The sequence below is a fragment of the Procambarus clarkii genome, chromosome 54 (genome assembly GCF_040958095.1).
Source record: "Procambarus clarkii isolate CNS0578487 chromosome 54, FALCON_Pclarkii_2.0, whole genome shotgun sequence".
Lineage (NCBI taxonomy): Eukaryota > Metazoa > Arthropoda > Malacostraca > Decapoda > Cambaridae > Procambarus > Procambarus clarkii.
The window spans coordinates 15,650,330-15,675,172 of record NC_091203.1 but is presented as its reverse complement, the minus strand read 5'-3'; the positions used below and the strand labels follow the sequence as shown (position 1 = coordinate 15,675,172).

General features: G+C 44.5%; 1 protein-coding gene across 1 annotated transcript in view; it reads left to right on the top strand.

Annotated features, from left to right (window-relative positions):
- Positions 1-20,243, top strand: part of LOC123763344 (uncharacterized) — a 253,640-nt gene extending 233,397 nt beyond the window's left edge. Inside the window, exons 3-5 of the mRNA XM_069305275.1 lie at positions 19,187-19,660; positions 19,737-19,927; positions 20,025-20,243. Coding sequence (XP_069161376.1) covers positions 19,187-19,660; positions 19,737-19,927; positions 20,025-20,151 — 792 coding nt within the window. The 3' untranslated portion in view covers positions 20,152-20,243. The remainder of the gene's footprint in view (positions 1-19,186; positions 19,661-19,736; positions 19,928-20,024) is intronic.
- Positions 20,244-24,843: the final 4,600 nt, after the last annotated feature.

The window sequence follows — 24,843 nt, the reverse complement described above, 5'->3', positions numbered from 1 at the left end:
ACACCAAATAAACAAACGTATTTGGATATACAAACTCTCAAAAACAATATTGTCTTAAATAAGATAAAATAAATAAACCACACCCTAAAGAACACTAAACAATATAATAGAGAAGATACCACACACACAACGGTGGACTAACTGAGGGTTGATGGTGGGCCAGGCACCTCCTTGACTCAACACCAAACACTTCAGAGAAAAGGTAGAAGGTTCCCCACAAAAGTTGCCAAGACCACCATAACAGCGCCATCTATTGACTGAACCGTCAGTTACGCTCCCAGTGGAACAAAATGGTGTGAAGGTTCACGGACCATAAATTTGTATTTATTTGTATAATTTCAAATCAATCTGAGCGTTTCTATATTATACAAATATTGAAATGATTTTTGTTCAAGTTTTTTAATCACGTTTCTGATTATGGCAGCAGCAACACAATAATTTTTTGGATGGATTATTTTCCTTTGTGTTAGAATATTTTATTATGAGCAGTTCTAACACTGTAAGCCTAAATGTATATATATACTACATTAGGCCTACTCTCATATTTTTGACAGATCAATTCCGGTAAATTTAATGAACGTAAATGTGTATCAGATATGAATATAATATAAATTAAATTAAAATGCATTATTCACAAATGTCTGTATATCTACAGTTAGGTTAATTTACTCAAATGTACAGTAATTTGGTAATATAGTCGATGAATATATAGTTATTGATCATTTCACACATTGCTTGAGTCATGTTACCTGTTGCTCTGGTCATGACACCCGTTGCTTTTGTCACGTCCCCTACTCTAAATAGACCACAAATTATACTGAAAATAAATAATACCTTATTTATTATGTGTGACAAGACCGTAATGTTTATATAAACACAAATCCCGCGTGAAACGTAAACAATAACATTACCCTTCTTATTGGGCAAGCCCAGCATTGCCAACTATGGCAAGCCCTGCCTTGCCAACTATGGCAAGCCCAGCCTTGTCAACTAGGCAAGCCCAGCCATGTCAACTATGGCAAGCCCAGCCTTGTCAACTATGCCACGCCCAGCCTTGTCAACTAGACAAGCCCAACCTTGCCTACTATGGCAAGCCCAGCCTTGACAACTAGGCAAGCCTAGCCTTGCCTACTATGGCAAGCCCAGCCTTAGCAACTATGGCAAGCCCAGCCTTGTCAACTTGAGCAAGTCGCACTTGGCCAACTTGTGCAAGTTGAGCGAAGTGCAGGTCTAGGACAGGTCTCCGCTGATAAAGCGCTTCAATATAATATACTCCAGCCTGCTCAGTAAGCCTTTATGACAATGGACTCGTGGTTCAACCTGGACGCCTGGCAAATGGCGGTCGTCTTTGTTATATCTTGTTTATCATGGCATTTGTTGGTATACACATATAGGTAATCTTAATGGGTGCCCGGTGGTGCCCTGGGTCGACTCGGGTACTGGGTTGGTTCCAAAAGATTGCACCAATTATGTGTTGGGAGCCCTGGTCGACCCAGTGGTAGAGTCCATCTGGGCACCAAGAGGTTGGTTGATTCTCGTAATCCATCCTATCATTTTTCTGGCTGACGCAATACTTGCTGGGTTATGCTCCCTAAACGTTAGGTCGTAGGACATCATTATTCCCAAATCCTTGATATGCTGTTTTCCTACTATGGGCAGATTCGATTGTGTTTTGTACCCTGTATTATGTTTAAGATCCTCATTTTGCAGTATCTGAGTACCTGGAATTTATCACCGTTAAACATCATGTTATTTTCTGCTCCCCAATCGAAAACTTTGTTAATATCTGTTTGTAGTTTATCAATATCTTAAGCAGAGGTAATTTTCATGCTGATTTTTGTATCATCTGCAAAGGCTGACACGAAGCTGTGACTTGTGTTTTTGTCTATATCTGATATGAGAATAAGGAACAGCAGTGGTGCCAGGACTGTACCTTGAGGTACAGAGCTTTTAACTGCGCTCGCACTCGATTTTATTTGATTGACTGTTACTCTTTGTGTTCTGTTCGACAGGAAATTGAGTATCCAGCGTCCTACTTTACCAGTTATACCCATTGACCTTATTTTGTGTGCAATCACTCCATGGTCACATTTGTCAAATGCCTTGCAAAATCTGTGTACACGACATCTGCATTATGTTTTCCTCTAATGCCTCAGTGATTTTGTCATAGTGGTCAAGTAGCTGTGAGAGGCATGATCTTCCTGCTCTAAATCCATGTTGGCCTGGATTGTGGAGGTCATTGGTTTCCATGAATCTAGTGAACTGACTCCTGATCACTCTCTCAAATACTTTTATTATGTGGGACATTAGTGCAACTGGTCTATAATTCTTTGCCAATGCTTTGCTACCACCCTTGTGTAGAGGGGCAATGTCTGCTGCTTTAAGCGCATCTGGTATCTCCCCTGTTTCCAAGCTCTTCCTCCACACTATACTGTGTGTCTGTGATACTGGCACTTTGCATTTCTTTATAAATATTGAATTCCATGAGTCTGGACCCGGGGCTGAGTGCATGTGCATATTGTCATTTTATCTTTCAAAATCTGCCACGCTCGTGTTGATATCAGTTATATTTACAGGTGTTTGAGTATCATTCATCAAGAAATTGTCCGAATTTTCTACTTTCATGCTGAGTATCGGAGTGCTAAACATGTCCTCATACTGCTTTTTTAGGATTTCACTAATTTCTTTGTCCTCCTCAGTGTATGAACCTTCACTAATACGAATAGGTTCAATACTGGCAGTGGTTTTCGCTTTTGATTTAGCATATGTGAAGAAATATTTTGGGTTTTTCTTTATTTCTTGAATTGCTTTCTGTTCTAGTTGACTTTCTTCAGTCTGATATTAATGCTTCAGTCTCTGTTCGATTTCTTCAATCTACCTGTTTAAATTATTTCTTCTCTGTATGGAGAGTCGTGTCTGCTTAAGCATTTCCGTTAATTTCATCCTTCTTTTGTAATGTCGTCTTCGTTCTCTTTCTACATTGGACCTCTTTCTGGCTTTCCTCAAAGGAACATGTTTCAGACAGACTTCATATGCTTCAGAAGTCAGTTTTTCTATTCCTTGTGTAGGATTATTATTTCTTAGAACATTTTCCCATTGAATGTTTGTAAGTTCCCTGTTTATATTCTCCCAGTCTATCCTCTTATTATTAAAATTGAATTTATTGAATAGCCCTTCTCGCTTTTTGTTTCTCTTGGGCGTACTAACATTAGTAATGTTAGTTTGCACTTCAATGAGCTTGTGGTCCGAGTACGTAGTGTCTGAGACAGTAATGTCTCTGATTAGCTCCTCATTGTTCGTGAATATCAGGTCCAGCGTGTTTTCGTTCTTAGTTGGTTTTGTAATCTGCTGACTGAGCGAGAATTTGTCACAGAATCTCAGTAGTTCCCTGACCTGTGGTTGGTTATTTACAGGTTGGCTTCCAGCTATGATGTTATTGTTTACTATTCTCCTTTTTCAACTGGGTAGATTGAAGTCTCCAAGGAAGATGATATCTGGTACTGGGTTTGCTAGGTTATCAAGGATAACCAAGGCTATCAAGGCTAGGTTATTAAGGATAACTCTATTTTGTGGATCTGTTCAGTAAATTCCTCAACTGTTGCATCTGGCGGTTTGTATATTAAAATAATAAGTAGATTCATATTTTCTACCTTGATTCCAAGTACCTCTACCACGTCATTGGACGAGTTCAGGAGCTCTGTGCATGCCAGCTCCTCTTTAATATACAGACCTACTCCTCCACTTGACCTAATTACTCTGTCACATCTATATAGATTATAATTCGGAATCCACATTTCACTATCCATGTGGTCTTTTGTGTGGGTTTTCTGTAAATGCACTAAATATTGAGTTCGATTCTATTAGGAGGCCATTTATGATCTTAATTTAACTTTATTTCTTGATTTTGGTTTCAAGCCTTGTATCTTTGCAAATATGAATGATTTCCCACATTGCATGTCACTTTTGGTGGGCTTTGGTAGTTCTCCCCCCCCCCCACTCTACCCCGGTCTAGGGTGTGTTGTTTTGGAAGGGATTCGTCCAGTTTTGGTTGTAGGGCGGGTGTTGTGTGATGTAGTACCTGTGTGCTTGTTGATAATTTGTATTCCAGTTTTGTGGGTATCTCCCTTCCCCTCTGTTATCCTGTAGTGGTTCCATCTGATTGTTCCTCTCTCTTATATTTACTACTCCGTTTCTGCCTTCCTCTAAAAAAATTCAAGTAGTGTCATATTGATCTTCCCGTCTATAACGCTGTGTCCCTCTCACGTGGAATTCCCAACACTGAAGATTGTAGCATCTTTTGTCCCTAATTGAAAATTGACATAATTTAGGGTGAAAGTATCTACACCCTGTTCCAAAACGGCATGTACCCCTCGCCAACATGTTCCTGCATTTTCGAGGATACAGAAAATTGCATTTTGCTCGTAATTTTCCATATTTGCATATTCCTTTAGCGTAGAATTTGCAAATATGTTCCAGTTTGGCGTTTTTCAAGGTACTTATACATGTGTCTGTCTTGTCTACATCTTTATTGGAGCCATCCCCGTCTTTCGTCCCAATTCCTTTATTTATGCACTCTGTCTCACTGTTGCTCTTATCGTTTATATTACCTGGCTCTGCAATATTGCTGTTATTTTGTACCACAATACCCTCTTCCTCCACACTACTGCTGCGATTCTCCAAACTATCTGTTCCCGAGTTTTTTTTCTTTTTATTTGTAAAACAGAGCAATTACAGCGTACAGTAACCATATAACAGGAAAGCACAGAAGAACAAAGAACGCAGAATAACAACAACACATAACACGTAACACAGATCAACATAACACAAAAGTGAAAACAAAGAATAACATAAAACTCAAAAGAACACACACACACAAACAAAGCAGCACTACCCAGATGGGGCGTGCCAAAAGCCTCAGGAATGACAAAAGCGCACAAAGAGCACAAGAAAACCAAGGGTAAACTATAAACAACGAATACACATATACACAATAACACAAACTAACACAAACACAAAACACACGCACCATGCGCCACACCACACAACAGCAGACAACACACCACAGAATCGAGAACATAATAATAGAACATGGTAGTATAACACTGGAAATACAACATAGTAAATAAAATGCAGGAAAATAACAAGGGAATACAACAAAGCAATACACAGCACAGTACATAGATCAAAAGAAACAGAACACATTTGCATTACATAGTAAAATATCAAAATAAAAAATAAGAATTAAAGAATCGGTATAATACAAACCAACATTGGAACATAGAACACAATAAATAGGACACAGATAAAAGAACAAATCGTAAATAAGCATAAACAAAAATGGAATCGTACACATAGGTAAATATGAAATACAGGCAAAAAAGAAAAAAACACTAGAGCATTTTAACCCAGCTAGGTAAGAAAACAGGAAAAAAAAGAACCCGTATCACATAGCTCAACAAAACAACGAAAGAAATAAAGTAACACAAAGCATGAACCACACACACAATCAATCATCTTCATATTTATCCGGATAGAAACGACGCGGGTACTTCTTCCTATAGGCATCCCACTGTGCCCACAATTCCATAGGCGCGTTAACGTGACTACGTGACCCTCGCGGTCGATGCATGAAGTCAGGAACATCCAGCTCGGCGCCCTCCACCACGGAGGCGGTAGGCACGGGAAGAGCCCACACATAGAGGGCTTTGATACAGATGGTGGTACCACACGGGACTGAAGCACAGGAGTCGGCCGGACACAGGCCGGCAACATAGCGAGCGGAGTCTCAGGGGACGCAATCACAGAGGGCGATGGGGCAGGGGCCGACACCACAGGGGACGGAGTAACGAAGGACGACTGAGCAGAGGGCAAAGGCGTGGAAGGCACAGACATGGACGCCAGAGGCACGGAGGCTGCTGGAACAGAAGCATTCGTAAGAACCGGCACCAAGCCCCTACCCTCTCTCGCAATCTCGGCCGGTGCCACAACCTCCCAAGCCGGGGAACCAGCAACCAGTGACGCGGAGGCAGCCGGAGAATACACCGGACCAGGGCCAGGCGACAACCCCACCACAGGACCCATCACTGCTGCAACACGACCCACAGGAGCCACAGGCACTCCAACAACGTCGCACACATCACCATCCCCAGAAGACGAACTCCCGGAGTCCTCAAATTCCCCGACGTCGGCCCAGGCCGCATTACGAGGCGGAGATAGACTCAAAGCTTGCCGCGAACGCTTGGACACAGGTCACAGATCGTCGGAACTATCACCTCCGCTAGGAAGCACCGTAGCAGAACCGCTGGTTGCCCGCGCAACTCCCCGCAGCGCACGATCACTCAACATTGCAGCCTCAACAACCCGGGAAACAGGACCACACGCCGAAGGAGACATCACAGTGCACACGTCGACACGGGTCGAAGACACAGCTGCCGCAGACAGTACAGGCCGAGGCGCAGCCTCGACGTCCGGAGTCACGAGACCACACACCACAGGAGACACAACTGGAGACTTGACTGGAGACGAGGCAGGCAGGGGAGGCTGAGGTGCGGGAGCCGGGGATGCACTTGCTTCCACTCCGACACCCACAGCCACATCGAGGCTGGCATCAGAGACCAGCAACGGGGCACCAGAGGACTGGGAAGTAACACTTTCCACAGCAGCACCTTCCGACAGGTCCGGGACTGCCAACGGGGGAATGTCCTCCTCCCTGAAGAGGTTCACAGGCCCGACCCGGCTCGCATCACATCCCGCAGCTTGATGGCCCGAGAGTCCGCACCGGAAACACGTCCGGGGCTGACCCCCATAGAACACGCATACCATGAAGCCCAGAAGCTGGAGAGACTAAGGGATGGAGTCCTTCAAGCGCAGCGCCACAGTGCGGGTCCCATTCGGGATACCCTTCCACTGCCCGGAGGAGACTGCATTCATTCGGACACTCAAGACCCGCCCATACCGGGTAAAATGACACTGGAGAAGAGAGTCAGGGAACTCAAAGGGAGCACCATGAACTGCCACATAGGTAGTCTCACTGCACCTGTCCGACACTATCACCGAACCACCACCCTCAGGCAGAGTAAATGTCCTCCCGTCATAGCGTTCCACAAAGTCACGATACACAGCCGTAGAGCAGAATTTCATAACAGCTCGATGCTCGGGTACAAGTTGAACGCCACATCCGTCCGCAACATGTCAATCATCACCACCTCAACTGCCGGATAAGACGCTGGGCCAGTAAATTCTAGGTCAATGGTATCCCTCCGCTTCACAGGGGGGAGGGGGGCCACCATCTCTCCAGCCGCCACGGCCCCAAGGGTCCGCCCACACACACAAACTACCACGGGACAGCAAACCAGGAGCTCACAGGCGGCACGTCCACCTCCGCCCAGAGCTAGGCAAACACTTATTCCTGAGTTTGGGTCGTTATCCAATGTTGTCTTTTCCCAGTCCGCATATATCACTGGTAGCTTTTCTGTGAATGATAATCTCTGTGACTCTGGAATGTTTTTCATCAGTTTAGTTATGTTCTCCAACATTAATCTGTCATCTTTGCAAACCCAGTAAATTCCTTGCCTTTTTGTGCATCCTGGAGATAATTCTGCACAGCACAGGTGAAATCTTATGTTACAGATGCAACACTTGATGCCTACATTACGTTTTCCCAATACTCCCAAACACTTACCACACCTCTCCATTGTCTGATGTAATGTATTGTATTTGTGCTTCACTGTATGGATCACTTGTTGATGTCAGTCCTTTCAACTCTATATAAAATTATATGTATATATTTATATATTTAATATTTATAATATTATATGTATACCGTGTATTTGTACTATTATGTATGTCATTTTGTGCAAACTTTATGGCAGGTACTTAGCGTAGGGTATCGAAGCTGGTCCCCGGTCGGTACAGGTGACCTCTTGTTGTCCCAGGTTGATGTCACCAGTTTCCAGTTACTCGATTTATAACACTGATTTATTCTTTGCTTGTATTCTTACAAGGAATTTTCTGCCTAATTTCCTGCTTGCAATGGTACTCACTCACTTTATTACTAATTCCTAGATCCACATTTCCATATTACACTATATATTTTCCGTATTTTATTACCGTGGGACTGCCCAGGGGTAGGCCTCGTGGGTTGTGTAAACACAGCCTAGCTGATGCCGCCTCTTGCCACTATTCTATTTTTCCAGTATTCTATATTTATAATATTCTATGCACGATTTTCCTACACTTCCAACTTATATGTGTGTTGTGATACCCGTTCCACTTCACTGTTCCACGAATCACTGGTTGAACGACCAGTGATTCGAGGTTGCACGACCTCGAATCCACGATGTTGCACGACCTCGACCCACGTATGACAGTCCTTGCTCGATATTTATTATTTTACAGTGTATAGTGAAGTAATAAAACTCCATGAACTCAGCCAGACACCTTCCAACGATCTCGTGATGATTACCATCGTATACGGTAATCATCACGAGATTACTATGAACTAAGTTTATATACAACGATAAATGGTGTACACTTTTTGGTGAATATTCCTTGGCCATTTTCCTTATATTCTGAAATTATATTTACTACAAGTATATATATATACTGTGGTATATGCGGACAATCCACAGAGAAATGGGAAAGGAAGATGAACGTTTCGGCCGATCAAAGTTGTTGTCAACACCAGACTGACTAGAAGAAAACCTTTCGGTTTTCTCTGTGGATTTTCCGCATACAAATGATCAGTGTTTCATGATCGACAATTGCATCATGGTATAAATATCATGGGATGAGAGGGGGACAGACATGTGGTGAGCAGGTTCCTACACATCAACCAATTTTAACGTGTATAACGATGCCCGAGCCAACCAAGACTTGACTTGTGTAGGTATGAATACCTGCTGAAGGCCCCGAGGGTGACAAGAAGAAACGTTTCTCCTCCATTCCATCAAAATCAACGTAGAAAAGGGAGTTGTGTGGGCTTTGCAGACGGCGAGGCAGGGACAGTATATGGGTGAGGGGAGGGTCGCCATCGTCCCAGTGCCCCCAACACTTGCCCCCAGGCGGGGAGGGGGAGTGATGGGGAGGCTGTCAAGCAGCCTACAGTAATGTTAGTTGGGAGTTAGTGCGTTCCCAATCAAATTCGGTGAGTGTGATGTTAAAACAAAATGCACTAGTGATTTCCTGAGTGTTGAAATTTGTGTAATAAGTGTGACGGTGGCCTCCCTCATATTCTTCTAGTTGTTCTTGCGGGGATTAAGCTCTGCTCTTTCGGCCCGCCTCTCAACTGTCAATCAACTGTAACTAATTACTAACTAAAGGTTTTTTTCCACACTCACGCACACACACACAAACCCAGGAAGCAGCTCCGTAAAGCTGTCTAACTCCCAGGTACCTATTTACTGCTTGGTAACAGAGCATCAGGGTGAAAGAAATTCTGCCCATTTACACACGGAAATCACAATAGTGTTATGATGTGATTTCTGTGTGTAATGAAGTAAGGGCGAAGAGGTAGAACGGTCTATTGACATAGATCAAGTGCATGGGGGGAACTGTAAAATTCTGGTTTGTCTTGGAGAGGCTGCAGTATCTAAGTAAATTCAGTAGAATTTCTGGTTGAAATTCTTATACCATGTCGTAGCTCAGTCGATTAAGGCAGCGTCTGGGACGCTCTCGGACGTAGGTTCGAATCCTCGTCACGGCCCTTGTGGATTTGTTCCTTTGCCCATTTGTTCCTACCTGGTCTGGGAATTAAACCCCGGCCACAGAATTACGGTCATGCGCGCTGTCCACTCTGCTACCAGACCCCTGTGCCCCCTCCACTACCCCCCCCCCTGCCCCCAGCACAGCCCACCCGCCATCTTCCCCCACCCCGCTACCTGCGCCTGACCCAGCCGCTCATCAACCACCAGCCTACCCACACACTGTGCAAGGACCATGCCCCAGGAAGGTAATGCTTGCCTTGGTACACCCTTCTCGGGAAGACGAGAGTGCACTCAATGGGCAGCCAGTCATCAGGACATCTAGGCATGGCACGTGTTGCACCTGACACAGCCCCCTTCAATCCAAGAGGGGGAACGCCCAAGTGGAAACTGACGAGTGTGTGACAGACAGTTTCGTCTTGTTGCTGATGGAACTATCTGCCAACATTCTGCCAATTCAGGACAAAAACAACAGCAGGAGACAACAGACAACCTGCTGCAGCAGCGAGAAACAATACCTCTCTCAACTTTATTTCAGCAGACAATCTGCCTTGAAGCAGTTAAAGCGACTTCCACAAGGACCTTGCCCCACATCCCCAAGGCTGCCCGTCATCAAGCAGCAACCATACTCACCATTCTGCTGACAGAGATCAACAATGCTAATTAGGGTTCTTAATGAATTTCCTTAGAAGATAACCTGGTCCACCTCCCCCCTCGTGCCAAGAACACCAGCCACAAGACGACCAACAATAGCTCACCCGAGAACCACAAAATAAGAGTACAGATCACCAGGAAAGTAAAAAAGGGCAATACCACATGTGCCATCAGAATCATAACCAGCGATGACACTATTGCCCCCAGGAACACCACGACAGCTCAGACTCTACAAGACAAACACCCACATAGAGCTCCAGACAGTAGCGGTGATCCCCAGAAAAAGAATACTGGCATAGAACCCTTGACTGTTCGAGAATCTGAGGTGTACAAAGCAGCCATGTCTTTTCCATTAGGTTCAGAAGGGGGTTTTACAGGCCTACGACCCCAGCACATCAAACAAATGCTGAACCCGGTGCTTGGAGATGCCGCAACGGACCTTCTAGTGGAACTTATCAGATTCTCCAACATGTGTTTGGCTGGCGGCTTCCCTGAGGACATCCGGCCTCTCTATCATGGAGCCGCACTCTGCCCTCTAAAGAAGAAGAATAGGAGAATCAGGCCCATTGCCGTTGGTACCACCGTCCGACGCCCTATAGCTAAGGCTGCAGTGAGATGTATCAGCCAGGAAGCAGCCACCTAGCTGAAACCTAATCAGCTCGTGTTTGGGATTCCCCTAGGTTGTGAAGCTGCAGCACATGCAGCGCATGCTTACATTGCTGATCCCTCGGCCCAAAAGGCACTAGTAAAGATTGACTTTAAAAATGCCTTCAATCAAGTCAGAAGAGACGCAGTCCTCAGGGCAGTACACAACCATTTCCTTTCCCTTTACCCATTGATCCGATCGTGCTACATTGGGACTCTAAGTTTCTTTTTGGGGAGCATGAAATAGACTCCTGTGAAGGTGTCCAACAAAATGATCTCCTTTTTTGTTTAGCTATCAAAGAGGTCACTGATAGTCTGACAAGCAAGCATCTGGTATCTGAATGATGGCATTCTTGCCAGCACCCCGGATACCATTTTGGAGGATATAAGGAGGAGCAAGGAGCAGCACTGGGCCACATTCTCAATGAATCCAAATGAGAAATAGTCTCCCGCAACCAAAACATCATTGGCCAAATAAAAAATGTTCTTCCAGATATTCTCGTTGTCGAGCCACCTGACTAGACCCTCCTGAGAGCCCCCATTGGCTCGCAAGCAATCGAGGAAGTCCTGGATGCAAAAATCAATGATCTAAGGAAAATGCTGGATAGGAGTGACAACATTGATGCCCATGATGCTCTTCTCCTCCTCACAAGATGTCTATCTCTCCCTAAGTTGACTTATTTTTTGAGGTGTCCTCCATCCTACAGCAGCGCTAAATTAAATGTGCATGACACGCTTCTGAGGTCTATGCTGGTGAAATTCCTGAACCTTCCATTGGATGACTATCAGTGGGAGCAAGCAACCCTCTCTTTTAGACTCGGCGGCCTTGGTGTCCGCACAGTCTCTCAGATTGCTCTACTAGCCTCTCTCTCCCATGCATTGCACGACCTTGTATGAGATATCCTACCTGAACCCCTGAGTCATTTAGCAGGAATACGCAATCCTGCTTTCACTGAATGTTCAAATCAGTGGGATGCTCTTGCAGCCCTAGCACCCATCATAGATCCATCAAAAAACACAATCAGTCCAGCGGGGACCATCCACTTGTTGAAAAATATTGCTGATACCATGCTCCATGCCGCAACACCAGACAAGGAGAAAGCCCCTCCTCAGAAAGTGCGTTCCCCTATGCAGGAGACTTCCTCCTGGCAGTACCCTTGTCGGCAATGGGCACGCGTCTAGATCCAGAATCCCTTCGTGTAGCAGTGGCCCTCCACCTTGGTGCCCCAATTCACACTGAATACAAGTGTATTTGAAACAAGGTGGAAGCAGACCAATATGGACTGCACGGGTTGCATTACGGAAGCACAAAGGGCTGGCATGCAAGACACAACGAAGTCAATAACATCATCAAGAGGAGCTTTGTCTCAGCTCAGTCCCCAGTGGAGAGAGAGAGAACCTCGCATCCTAGGGGACCAAAACACAGATGACCCTGCCCTTCGCACTGATTGCATCACTATATACCCCTGGAAAAGGGACAAACAGTTGGTGTAGGACTATACATGTGTATCCACCCTGGCTGACACCTATATACTCTTCTGTGCTGATCAAGCAGGCGGGGCGGCCAACTACAAAGAAACAGTAAAATCAGTCAATTACAGGCGATTTGAAGGTCAATACACATACGTTCCCATTGCATCTGAGACGTATGGTCCCAGGGGTAAGAGTGCCATGAGATTTCTCAAAGAATTGGGCTCCAGGATCATTGACGTCACCAGAGACTTAAGGGCTGCCAGTTTCTTGTTTCAGCGCCTCAGTGCAGCGATCCAGAGGGAACGCCTGCTGCATCCTCGGTTTCTGTCTGGAAACGGAGGAGCTTCAAGAGATCCATAACCTTTAAACACTAAATGTATTAACCAATGTATATCTTTTAACCTTTATATATAAAATAAAGCACAAAAAAACACAAAAGGATGGGGTGGTAGGAGAAAAGCACATATAAACTGTATTGGAGGGGACCTAAACATTCCCTCTAATGCGTTATGTGTGGTTTCCTCCGAGGCTAAGGGGTTCTCTTCTTCCAGCCAGAGGTGGTACTCCCTTCCTTTAATACAATTAAATATATTAGGTTAACAACTCTTTCATAAAAATATATAACATAGATGTGATTTTTATTAATGATCTACAGATTTTGAAGAACATAAAGTATGAATAATTATGTCAGTATATGCTCTCTCAGCTTCGTCGTCTTAAAGAGGGCTTTTCAGGGTGCGGGTCCCCACTAATTACTGAGAATAAAATGCCTCCCGTCCTCAGGCCAAATCCAATACCATGATAAACCAAATCCCTCTTAAAACCACCTGGATAGTTATCTAGATATTTGTAATAGTCTGGAAGCATATTACAGATACATTAATAGTCTACATGTAAGCCTTCGTCCTGAACAGATTATTCTCAAGTTATAATTTTCATGTAATAGAAATCGTTGGTTTAGAATATAAAAAATGTATGCTGAAAATGTTTTCTTTGAAAAATTTAATTTTCTGTAAACAGAATTTGCCTGTACACTCAAACAGTTACCGAATTATATATATATCACATTATCCTCAATAATTTATAATATTACCGTAACTAAACGTAATGAAACCTAACCTAACCGAACCCACTTTTAGTCTAAAGTAACCTTAGTTAAACCTATACATAGATAATGAGTAGATAATAGCACAAATTTTAAATTGTTCCCAATTTATTGCCTTGAGAGGGATCTCCTCCCTGAGGACAGGCTGATAGAATAAATGAGAATTTGAGGTATGAATACATATAATAATATTATTATTTCCCTTATCATAAAAAATATAATTGTTAAACTATAAAATAAAACTACTAATAATAAAGAACCTGGAGGAGGCCTGGTCGATGACTGGGCCGCGGCGACGTTGAGCCTCGAAATCATCACAAGGTAAAAAACCTTGGCATTGTTAAAAAAAACATCAACAGAGGTTTAATGAACGAGAGCGAGGGGAGGCAGGCAAAACGTGATTCATACACGTACTGGACAACGAGGACGTTCCACACACCTACGTTTTTGAAATGAACATGAAAATAAAAATCTATTTATTATTATTATACACAAACAGCCAGTTGAAACAGTTGAGGAATTCACTAAGGAGATACACAAAATAGAGACAATTCTTGATTACCTAACAAATCCAGTACCAGATATTATTATTTTTGGAGACTTCAATCTACCCAGTTTAAAATGGAGACTAGTAAACAATAACATTATAGCAGGAAATCAACCTGGAAATAACCAACCACAGGACAGAGAACTACTGAGATTCTGTGACAAATTCTCTCTCAATCAGGAGATTACAGAACCAACCAAGAACGAAATTGCGCTGGACCTGATATTCACGAACAATGATGAGCTAATCATAGATATTTCAATCTCAGACACTACATGCTCGGACCACAAGATCATTGAAGTGCAAACTAACATTAATCTCGGTAATAGGCCTAAGAGAAACAACAAACGAGAGGTTGTTATTCATTAAATTCAATTTAAATAATAAAAGGATAAACTGGGAGAAAATAAACAGGGACCTTACACACATTAAATGGGAAACTGTTCTAAGTAATAAAAATCCTACACAAAGAAAAAAAAACGAACTTCTGAAGCATATGAAGTCTGTCTGATACATGTGCCTATGAGGAAAGCCAGAACGAGGTCGAACGTAGAAAGGTAACGCAGATGACACTACAAAAGAAGAAAAAATAACGGAAATGCTTAAGCAGACACGACTTTCCAAACAAAGAAAGAATAATTTAAACAGGGAAATTTTAGAAATCGAATAGAGTCTGTAGCATTTATATCAAATTGAAGAGAGTCAACTAGAACAGAAAGCAATTGAAGAAATAAAGAAAAAAACAAAATATTTCTTCACATATGCTAAATTAAAAGCAAAAACCACTGCCAGTATTGGACCTATTATGTACAAGTGAGGGTTCATACACAGAGGATGACAAAGAAATCAGCGAAATCCTAAAAAAAGCCTTTGAGGACATGTTTAGCATTCCAAAAAACAGCATGAAAGTGGAAGATCTGGACAACTTCTTTATGCGTAATTTTCAAACCCCTGTAAATAAACTGTTATTAACACGTGCATGACAGATTTTGAAAAGGAAATTGACAACATGCCCATGCACTCAATCCTCATGGAACTCAATTTGTACAATAAAATGCAAGGTGTCAGTAGCGTAGGCACTCAGTATTGTGCAGAGGAAGAGCTTTGGCACAGGGGAAATACCAGATGCGCCTGAATCACCAGACAATGCCCCTCTACACAAGGGAGGGAGCAATGCACTTGGCAAAGAATTATAGACCAGTTGCACTAACGTCCCAAATAATAAAGGTATTTAAGAGGGTGACCCCGGAGTCAGCTCACTAGTTTCAAGGAAACCAATGACCTCCACAACCCAGGCCAACATGGATTTAGACCGGGAAGATGATGGTTCTCACAGCTACTTGACCATTACGAAAAAATCCTTGAGGAATTAAAAGAAAACAGAATGCAGATGTGGTATACACGGACTTTGCAAAGGCTTTTGATAAATGTGACTATGGAGTAATAGCACATAAAATGAGGTCAGTTGGAATAATTGGTAAAGTAGGACGCTGGATACTCAGTTTTCTGTCGAACAGAACACAAAGAGTAAGAGTCAACCATATAAAATCGAGTCCAAGCGCAGTTAAAAGCTCTGTGCCTCAGGGTTCAGGCCTTGCACCACTGCTTTTCCTTATTCTCACATCAGACATAGATGCAAATACAAGTCACAGATTTGTATCATCCTTTGCAGATGACACAAAAATCAGCATTAAAATTACCTCTGTTGAATACATTGAAAAACTACAAGCTAATGTTAATAAAGTTTTCGACTGGGCAGCAGACAATAACATGATGTTTAACAGTGATAAATTCCAGGTATTCAGGTACGGTAAAAATAAGGACCTTAAACATAATACAGGGTACAAAACACTATACACAGAAATCATAATAGCTTGATGCATTAAATGAACAAATCCACAAGGGCCGTGACGAGGATTCGAACCTACGTCCGAGAGCATCGGTAACCTCAGTCGGTAAAGGCAGCGTCTGGGATGCTCTTGGATGTAGGTTCGAATCCTCGTCACGGCCCTTGTGTATTTGTTCAGGGTACAAAACAATCAAATATGCCCATGGTAGGAAAACAGCATGTAAAGGATTTGGGAATAATGATGTCTGACAACCTAACGTTTAGGGAGCATAACCAAGCCAATATTGCGTCAGTCAGCAAAAATGATAGGATGGATTACGAGAACTTTCAGATCCAGGGATCATATCAGAATGGTTGTATTCTTCAAATCACGTGTTCTGTCCCGTTATGAGTACTGCTCAGTACTCACTTCCCCCTTCAGAGCAGGTGAGATGGCTGAAATAGAGTGAATATAGAGAACTTATACGGCATTACTCGATAAAGCACCTAAATTATTGGGAACGTCTCAAAGCTCTCCAAATGTACACACTAGAATGGTGAGAAGAGAGATATCAAATAATATATATGTGGAAAACATTGGAGGGGTCCAGGTCCCAAATCTAAACAGTAAATAACAACATACTGGAGTGAACGATATGGAATAAAATGTAAAATAGAACCAGTAAAGAGCAGGGGGTGCCAAAGGTACAATCAGAGAACACTGTATAAACATCAGAGGTCTTTGGATGCTCAACATCCTCCCAGCGAGCAAAATAAATATGGCCGGAACAACTGTGGGACATTTTCAAGAGAAAACAATATAGTTTTCTTCATGGAGTGCCGGACTAACAGGGCTGAGGGGGATATGTGGGCCTGTGGGCCACTCCAAACAACGGCCTGGTGGATGAAACTCTCTCGAGTCAAGTCTGGCTTGGGGAGTAAAAGAACTACCAGAACCCCATCAAGCAGGTATGAGTTTTGTTGTTTACGAACTTCCAAAGTATGAAGTGATCTTTTTTTAAGTTACATTAAAGATTATGCCTTAACCCTGAAAAAATGTATCATTAATCGCTGTATTAATGGATCTCAGTCATTAACGCCTCCTTGTACAACAGAGAAAGATAGACAGACAGACAGACAGACAGACAGACAGACAGACAGACAGACAGACAGACAGACAGACAGACAGACAGACAGACAGACAAACTTGCAGGTGAAAATGTGATGATTTTGGGAGAGGCATCTGTGTCTGCATCCTCTTCTGAACTCCTTGCCAAGAAAAAATGTTGTGGAGGCAACAAAGCGAAGAATTTTTGAAGTATGGCTTTATTAAGTGCGAATGGATAAACGAGAATCCAGGCCTCAGTGTTATTTGCAGTGAAGTTCTTGCAGCTATCAAGTTTGAAACCATCAAAATTCAAATCCCACCTTGAGACAAAGCTTGCTGAGCTCATTGGAAAACCTGTTGAAAATTTTCATGGAAGAAAAGACCAAATGCTTTTTTCAATTATATTTCTAAGTAAACCAATCACCTTAAAGATAAAGTGTAACTGGCAACCTATGTAGTTGTTTGTCGCTTAGCAAAATAGAAAGTGATGTATTACTAGGGAGAAAAGCTATCCTTCCAGCCAATCTGAATATAGTGAGTACAGTTCTTGATGAAAAGTGGGCAGAAAACGATCACACGTATCCCTGACAGTAATAATAAAAACATGTACTCATAAATGTTTGCTCATTTATAACTGGGAAAATATACATAAAACGAACAGTACATTAATTACATGAGTCACAATGACAGAAAAGCAGTAGACATTGTCATTATCTAAATCAGAAACTTAATTGGTAACAACTTCTCCAAATCATTTAAATGCTGACTACACTTAACTGAAGGTGTATACAATTTAGACTCTTATACAGGTGCATAAGAGTCTAAATTAAAATTTACATTATAGGTATAAAGTGAGTGACATTTTGCTAAGAATCTGAAAGATGATATATTGTAAAGGCACAATATATCACAAAATCAGGATGATGAGACATCTATCAACAGACCCATTAAAAACTAATCATACCATGACGATGTATATATTTGCACACCTTAACATTCTGCATCAACAGATTCTGATGATATTCTGCCTGAAAATTGCCTGAAACACACAATTCATACAGCATCGATTTTTGCATAGTTGGACTGGAAATGCTTGCCAGTAATCCATATCTTGGCGACATTAGTTCCTTATTCATCCCAAATATCCAGCTGGGGATCTCCCGGCTTTCATTTCTGACGCGATGTGTTATCCTGTACTGTAGACCCGCTACCATTAATAATACCACTAACCTTAAGTGGTTAGCTGTCATATTTAACAAACATTTTCTCTAAGCTCAAAGAACTTGATCTATAACAGCACGGGAGGGAAAATGATGTATTCAAACACAGATGAAGATATTCAAGAGATCAGTAATGGTTTTGCAAGCAGGTCTTACAGCAGACAAACCTGTTTACGACAGGTTCTCGAGTCCCGCGAGACTTGTTTTTTGTTTTTTGTCACGGACATTATGGACTCATATTTGATCTATATTTGATTTGGGGGGTCTATACAAGTCACGAATGTCGTGCTAGCGTAGTCGCAGCCTAATCAATTTTAACTTTGTTATATTGATATTCGTACACAAATGTTCCTTCTGAATTTTGAAACTAAATAGTTTTGTTGGTTCATATATTATGTAATAGATCTCTCATTCCTAAATAATAAGGTACTAGTACCACTAAAGTTTCCAGTTAAATCATAGCATTATCATAACCCTTTTATTGTAGTAAAATTAAAAAAAAACATTAGAAAATTATACCAATGGTTAAGGCCCTTCTCAACCATGAAGGCTCGGTGGTAAAGGGTCACATTAAGGCTTGTAAGGAGTCTATGAATTGTTTACATCATTCACTATGGGTGGAAGATGAACAATTGGCCTTTACAACCAACTATTTGGTACTGCTTAAATTTAACCTTACAGGTATGTAACATCTAGCGCAAACTTTTATAAATGTGTAGATTTTGTTAAAATTTTGGAGCGGTCTTTTGATTTACTTTACTGTACTATAAGACTTGTATAGCCACTACGGCGCACCAGTGCCTGTACGCAGCTCCTAGACCTGTGATTTCTTTGTGATTTTTAAGACTTGCAATGGCGTATTTACATGTACCTTTTAAATGGTTTGCCTTCCTCTAACGCATCGTCCTGGCTCTGGTTATGGCAGTCGGACCAGAGGTGCGGCTAGTACCAGCTCTCAGGAGTCATCGGGTCAACAAGGCAGCGGTCCAGTTGTAGGTGGCGGCCCGGGCGTGGGCAGCGGTCCACTTTTGGGTGCTGGATTAGGCCTTGGCAGCGGTCAAGGAGTAGGTATTAACCTCGGCCAAGGCATCGGCGGCGGTTCAGTTGGCAGTTCTGGCCCAAGAGTAGGCAGCGGTGACAGGGCTGGACAAGTTAGCAGCGGGCCTCGAGCTACCTCTGGCAGCAGCGGTCCGGCTCCTTACGCTGGTGCAAGGTATGGCAGTCCTCAAGTGAGCAGAGTAGATGCACTATTTAACCCCACTGTCACCCAGCTCTTCACCATCGACCGCTTCGTCACCCTCACTGATCAGGCTTTCCAGAGTGTGGCTGTCACCCTCACTTCCCTCACCGTCCAGACTGTCACCACTGGAACACGCGCGGTGAGTACTTAGTATGTATTGTGAAAAACGATGGTCTGGACGCTGATCTTGGACTAGTTTAAGTATTCTTTCCCAGGTGGCACAGACGCCGGTGGATGACCGCGTAGCCCTCCAGACAACGTTAGTTGTCAGACCTTCAACACTAACGGTCACGTACGTGCAGTCGGACTTCAGGATTGTGACTGAAAGGTCTTTAGACTACGGGACAATCGCCCACACCTCGTACGTAATCATGCAGACTACCTACACTACTACTGCTACCCAAGTGTAAGTTCGATGCCAGGTCTACTGTATTGTACTGTAACTGCCAGTCTCTTCATTACTTGAAAGAATACCGATTAATTGTCCAATTTACTCCCCACAGACTGTCGTACACGACAACGTTGGTGAGAACAAACATAAATACTAAGAGCACAGTGTTCACAGACTACCACACGGTCACCGACACGGTCCTCGTCCCCGGAGCCCGCTACGGTTATAGACAGCTCTAGCACCTTCATCCGTTCTAAGATTTTTAAAGAACGTAATATTAAACATATTTAACATTATCGGTCTGTATGGTCTATTAAACTTTATTCAAGAATTGTTCTTTTTAATAGGTAACTTTGTGTCCACAGTAAATTTCTGTTTGCCTGTTCAGAAATTTAAGTAGTTGGTAAGATGGAGTAGATACTTATAAACTGTATTCTAATGGTTCCGATAGTGCGTGTTATACATGGGGAAATATTTCCTGGGCGGGATGTCTAGTAAACAAACTAAATATTCGGCAACTCTAACCATAGAGATGGTCAGTGATCCAACGAAACGCATCGCAGGCAAGTCGTGAAAACGTAACAGCCACAGTGCTAAAGGAGAAAACTGCTATTAATGTAAGACTAAAATATATAAGGTACTTAAAGCTTTAATGGCAGCCTTCTTAGTCTATCTATAAAACTGATACTCGAAGGTTGACTACCTGGTAAATAAGTCTTAAGAGGATACTTTCATCACTGACTATATGACTTGGGTGCATATGCACGAGGGTGGGGGGGGGGGGAACGTGGTGGTCTGCTGGACCTTTAATACAGTTTTTTTCAATTTAAAGTTAATCGAAAATTAAAATTAATTTGCTCATTATATTTGACCATTTCTCTGCAAAAGTGTTCTACTTTCTGCAGTTCTTTAACTGCATATCTCTTCACTTAATTCCTACAGCCACCCTACCTTCAATAGGTGGTAACTTAACATTGTCAGCGGCTCGGTGTTCAGTCTTTAGTAAGGAGTGACTCCCTCGCTCTTCCTGTTGTGACGGTGCACAAGTGTACTGCAACCCTGTGCATCCAGTTTGTATAAGAGACCCGTGTATTCTTCGGTGGTAGATGAAAAGGTTGAGCGTATCCAGCACAAGTGGATCCTTTAAAACAAACGCGCTTTATTTACTGGGGGTCCCCCCCTCCCCATCTGGCCCGTTGGCGCCGTGAGGAGATCTTAGAGGACAGCTGCTGGAGTGTGATGCTCTGTGGGACTGTCCTTTGGTGGCCTTGCACTCCTGCTGCTGTCTTCTAATGGTGCCCCCCCATATCTCTTACCTCCGTGTTGAGTGCTCTAAGGCCCTTACCCTCCTTCGGGTCTTGTTCCATACTTCTTGGGGGGGGGGGGGCAGATAGGCGCACTCTCCTTGCTTTACATGCCTCTCTCGTCCTGTCTAAGCTCGATTATGGTTGCCCTGCTTACTCGTCTGCTTCTCCTTCTACTCTTCGCCGTCTTGATGCTTTGCACCATACTGGGTTGCGCCTCAGTTCTGGTGCCTTTCGTTCGACTCCCATCCTTAGCTTGTATGTTGACACGGGCTTCCTGTCTCTCCAGGACCGCCGTGATCGCTGTCTTCGCTATCTTGCGCGGTCCTTGCAACATCCTTCCTCTCGCCTCTGTCGTGCTTTAACTTTTACCCCTCCTGCGGTTCCTGTTCCTCTTCACCACCTCCCTCTTTCTGTCCGGTTATCTCGCCTGCAGGATTCTTTCTGTTCGTATTACTGATGTTTCTCCTCGTGTTGTTCCTTCTTTGCCCCCGTGGAGGGTCCCTCTTTCGCGGTTTTGTACATCCTTGACCCGTATCACTAAAGCTTTTACCCCTCCTACGGTTCTAAAACGCCTTTTCCTGGAGAACTTTTCTTCTCACTCCCGCTCCATTTCTGTCTTCACCGATGGGTCTAAGTCAGCGGACGGTGTTGGCTACTCTGTTGTTTTTCCTGATCGCACTTGTATGTGTCGCTTGCCTCCGGAGACTAGCATCTTTACAGCGGAACTTTATGCTATTCTCTATGCTCTTCGTCTCCTGCTTTCTCGTTGTCAGTCTTCCTTTGTAGTTGTTGTTGACTCTCGTAGTGCCCTCATGGCTCTCGGGTCCTTTAATCCGGTTCATCCAGTAGTTGTCGAGATCCAGCATTGGCTGTTTCTCGTTCACAGTAAATTTAAGTCGGTTGAGTTTTGTTGGGTTCCCAGCCATATTGGTGTGTCTTTAAATGAACGTGCGGATGCTGCCGCCAAGGAAGCTGTCCGCTCTTGTCCCATCTCTCGTAAAGGCATTCTGTATTCCGACTTTTACCCGGTTATCCATTCCTCAGTCCTTACCCGTTGGCAGGCTTCTTGGTTGTCGGTTACTGATAACAAGCTAAGTACTCTTAAATGTTGTTTCCTCGTGGCAGTCCTCCTTCCACCGTAACAGGCGGTGGGAAACGGCTCTGGCGAGGTTGCGTATTGGCCATACTCGCTTAACCCATGGTCACTTGGAGTGCCGCCCTGCTCTTGTTGTCCTAGTTGCATTGTCCCTCTTACGGTCGTGCATGTCCTTCTTGAATGTCCTGACTTCCAGGACGAGCGTGTGTCTTGCTTTCCGACCGCCCCTCGCGGTCACCTGTCCCTCGATAGAATTCTTGGTGACTCGAATACTTTTGATATCGTTCGCCTTGTGCGTTTTTGTTCTCGTATTGGCATCCTTGGTGATATTTAGCGCCCTCTGATTATTTTGCGTATTTGATGGTGCTACATAGCCTTCCCGGTTTGGTGCCTTCTTTTGATAATTACTTACTTACCAAGAACAGAAGACCAACAACTCTGCCATCGGGCAAGGATGGAGGCATGAATAACTGGGTAAAAGTCAGAATAAGGAACCCCTTAATGGGAGAGCCCCCTCCCCGCTCAGCTCGTTGTCGCCGTGTGGGGGCTTAGTGGGCGGCTGCCGGAGTGTGATGCTCCTTGGGACAGTCCTCTGTCCTTTTCTAGCCTTGTGCTCCTGCTGCCGTCCTCTCCAATTCTGCTGGGCATCTTTTCCTTTTCCTTCTGTTTCGTTTTTCTCCCCCCTCTTCTCCTATCTGCTTGCCGTTTCCTGCCGACCTTTTGCTCGTTCTGGTTCTTCCCTTGGACTTCTTCTATTTTGATGCCTGGGTGCTTGAGGAGGCATACTCTTGCACCCGTAGAACTGCAGTACCCGACGTCGAGAGCGAGGGGAACCTTTTGTCAATCCCAACTTCGTCACTGAACCCGATCTCGACGGACTGTCGGTTTCTTAAGGTGGCGTTTGTGGGGCGTATACTCACGACGCACCCCTAGGAGGCCCCGACAAGATCGGCGATAGCTTCTTGTTGGGTGTCCTGCCTCTAATTGTGGCTCCATGGTGGGTGTGGGGGCACATTCGTGAGTGAATTCTTCTTTCGTCAAGATGATTACCCCTGCTTCGGCTTCTTCTGGTTTACCTTCTCAGGCTCGTGGGGTGGGCGACCAAGCCCCCGAGTCGGTCCGTATTGGAAGACCGGGCTCTGTAGCCTCCGCTGCATTGGGCCCCGACCTTGCTCCCCCTTTGGCCTCTCTGACTCCTTCCTCTGGCTCCCCTCCCTCCTCTGTGGTTGGGTCGAGCCCCAAGCCCCCAGTGGTGACTACCTCGTCCCCTGGCGCGGCTCCTTCTCTGGTTGTAACTACTGCACCTTTTAACCCCTCTCTCTCTGGGGGTTCTCACCGCCGTCCTCGTTATGGCCGCCCTCGCTCGATTCCTTCAAGTTCTGCTACCTATCAAGCCTTGTTTGGTCCCGCTTCGTGGGCCAAATATTTTGATCTCCTCCCTCTTGATTCTGCGCCTCCTGACGATTTCTCCCTCCATCGACATCTCATTGATTCCGTGGATGCCTCCATTACTTTCAACCCCACTCGTCTCGGTACACGTGTCGTTGCTGCCCCTTCTCAGGATGCTGCTTCCCGCTTGGCTGCCTTATCCTGCCTTGGCGAGACCCCCGTTCGGGTCTCGAAGAACGCTCAGTTGAATGCCAGTGTTGGCACTATTTTGCTCCCGTCCCATGTTGCGACCGGTGTTCGGGACCTGCGCGACTGCCACGACGATATTCGCCATATCCTCGCTGCCCAGGGCCATTCTATTCTCCAGGTGGACACGTTTACTCGTCCCCCTCGTGGTAGTCGCCGTCAACCCCTCCGGGTTGTGAAGATTACCTTTGATGGTAGGACCCTTCCACCCTCTGTCATTCTTGCTGGTGCCAGGTGCTCTGTCCAGGAGTACATTCCTTCTCCTCGGCTCTGCAACAAGTGCTGGAGGTTTGGGCATGGTGCCCTCCGCTGCTCCGGGACTGTCTCTCTCTGTCCTTTGTGTGGTGGCGAAGGTCACTCTAAGTCGGAGTGCGCTTCTCCCCAGGCTCATTGCCTCAACTGCGGTGAGGCCCATCCTACCTTCTCCCGTGCGTGTGTCCATTACAAGCTTGAGGCAGCTGTCCTCAACTTGAAGCACCGGGAGCGTTTATCTTTTCCTGAGGCGAGGCGCCAGGTTCGCCGGCTCCCGCCTTATGCTAATATCTCTTATGCTCGCGTGTTGCGCTCTTCCTCTCCTCGTCCTTCCCGCCTTCCTCAGACTCACAACCGTTTCCGGGCCTTGGACCCTGATGCGCCCACTGCCCCCTCCTCTGTCCCTTTGGGTTCTCTCCCGAAGGATCCTCCTCCTGGTCCTCTGTCTGGGGTTCCCCTTCCTTCTACCCGGTCTGTCGTGTCTTCTGTGTCTTCTTCCTCGTCCCCCTCCGATCCTCCTTCCCATCCTCTTCCTCCATCTATCGGCTCTCCCCACCGCGTGTCGGTGCGGGCGGATGTCCATCGCTCTCCTAACGGCCGTCGTGTGTGCTCTCGTTCGGCTTCTCCTGTTGAGACACTGG